Source organism: Trypanosoma grayi, assembly GCF_000691245.1.
Source record: "Trypanosoma grayi strain ANR4 Tgr_1984_V1, whole genome shotgun sequence".
NCBI classification, from domain to species: domain Eukaryota; phylum Euglenozoa; class Kinetoplastea; order Trypanosomatida; family Trypanosomatidae; genus Trypanosoma; species Trypanosoma grayi.
Genome location: NW_008827602.1, coordinates 1 through 1,575, shown reverse-complemented (window position 1 = coordinate 1,575; position 1,575 = coordinate 1). Strand labels below are relative to the sequence as shown.

The window sequence follows — 1,575 nt, the reverse complement described above, 5'->3', positions numbered from 1 at the left end:
CGCCGCCTCCGGCTTCCATTACAAGGAGGTGAAGGACATTCACAACTACCCCAATGACGGGGTCCATGAAATCTTCTACGTTGGTCCGCACGAAACTCTGCTTCGGCTGGAGGAGATCCTCAAGAGTCGCTTCGCGGGAAAGGTGGAGTACAGTTTCTCGCTGCCGCACCTCCTCGATGCGGTGAATCCTGGTGTAAGCAAAGCAACGGCCATGACCGAAGTTGCGGAGCTGCTGGGCATTGATGTGAAGGACTTTGTCGCTTTTGGCGACGGCATGAATGACCTCAGTATGCTGCAGGCAGCGGGGAAAGGCTGCATCATGGCTAATGCGNAGGACTTTGTCGCTTTTGGCGACGGCATGAATGACCTCAGTATGCTGCAGGCAGCGGGGAAAGGCTGCATCATGGCTAATGCGCAGCCAAAACTGAAGGAGGCGCTGCCGCATTTGGAGGTGATCGGCTCGAACGAGGAGGACGGCGTGGCACGGAAGCTGCGGGAGGTGTTTGCGCTGTAGCGTGTGGTGCTCTTCGAAGGGGCAGTGCTCATATACATATATGCATCTGGGTACGTGTAGTGTGTGACAGTTGCTGTTAGGGTATGAAAATAGTATGAATGTGTGTAAGTGGGTTTGATACGTTGAATTTAATCTACCGGAGCATGCCGAGCGGAGCGTAAATAAACAGCCAAAGAGAAGCATCTGCCTTGTGGCGCCTATATATATATATATATATATTATCTAGTTGTCAGGGTATAGCCGGTTGAAAGGCGTAAGTGTTGACGGCCCGCCCAACACGTCCCGCTGCGGCCCTCGCGGGTGGCGGGGCGACGACGTGTTGGGCATCCTCCTCCTGCTAGGCGCTAACAACGGGCTCATAGACAGGATGGGTGGCCTCAGCCAACTCTCGCCAGGGCGTTGACTTATTAAAGTGAAGTGAGAGAAGCAGAGACTCAGGGCAAGCATCTCCCCTTCTGTTCACATCTTTCTATGAAAGGGAACGCAAGGTGTTCACCACTCTATTTTCCATTATATTTATTTTTCATTGCTTTCTTTCGTCGTGCCAGGAGTTCGTCGATGGCCGGACCATATCGTGGGGTGGTGGCGGACCTTGATGGTACACTGCTGCGGCGCGACCACACCATCTCCACGTACACCGCCGAGACACTTCAGTTGCTGATGCAGAAGGGTATTCCGGTCGTGTTTGCCACCGGACGCCCGCACCCGGCCGCACTACACACTGTCGACAGCTGTGGCCTTCACGGTGGCTACGTTATTACGTCCAACGGGGCGCGTGTGAACGACCCACAGCGGCGCGTGATTACCGCGCATGACTTGGATCCCGCCGTTGTGACGGAGCTGATGCAGCTGCAGCTCCCCGCTCTCGAGGGGGAGCCGCCGGAGAAGTCAGCATTCTCGACCAACATGTATCGGCACGATGAGTGGGTGACGAGCCACGGCGTGGAGCGAATGCTCGCCGCCTACGCCGCCTCCGGCTTCCATTACAAGGAGGTGAAGGACATTCACAACTACCCCAATGACGGGGTCCATGAAATCTTCTACGTTGGTCCGCACGAAAC

General features: G+C 55.5%; 2 protein-coding genes across 2 annotated transcripts; both read left to right on the top strand.

Moving 5' to 3' along the window:
- Positions 1-211: 211 nt before the first annotated feature.
- DQ04_19841010 (haloacid dehalogenase-like hydrolase) lies at positions 212-514 on the top strand (the record flags this gene model as incomplete). The annotated part of the gene is made up of 1 exon (XM_009317861.1): positions 212-514. The coding sequence occupies one exon, from the start codon at positions 212-214 to the stop codon at positions 512-514; it is 303 nt and encodes a 100-aa protein (XP_009316136.1).
- Positions 515-1,072: 558 nt separating this feature from the next.
- On the top strand, positions 1,073-1,575 carry DQ04_19841000 (haloacid dehalogenase-like hydrolase; the record flags this gene model as incomplete). Its single annotated transcript, XM_009317860.1, has 1 exon — positions 1,073-1,575. A coding segment is annotated over one exon (503 nt), but the record flags the coding sequence as incomplete, so codon positions are not given.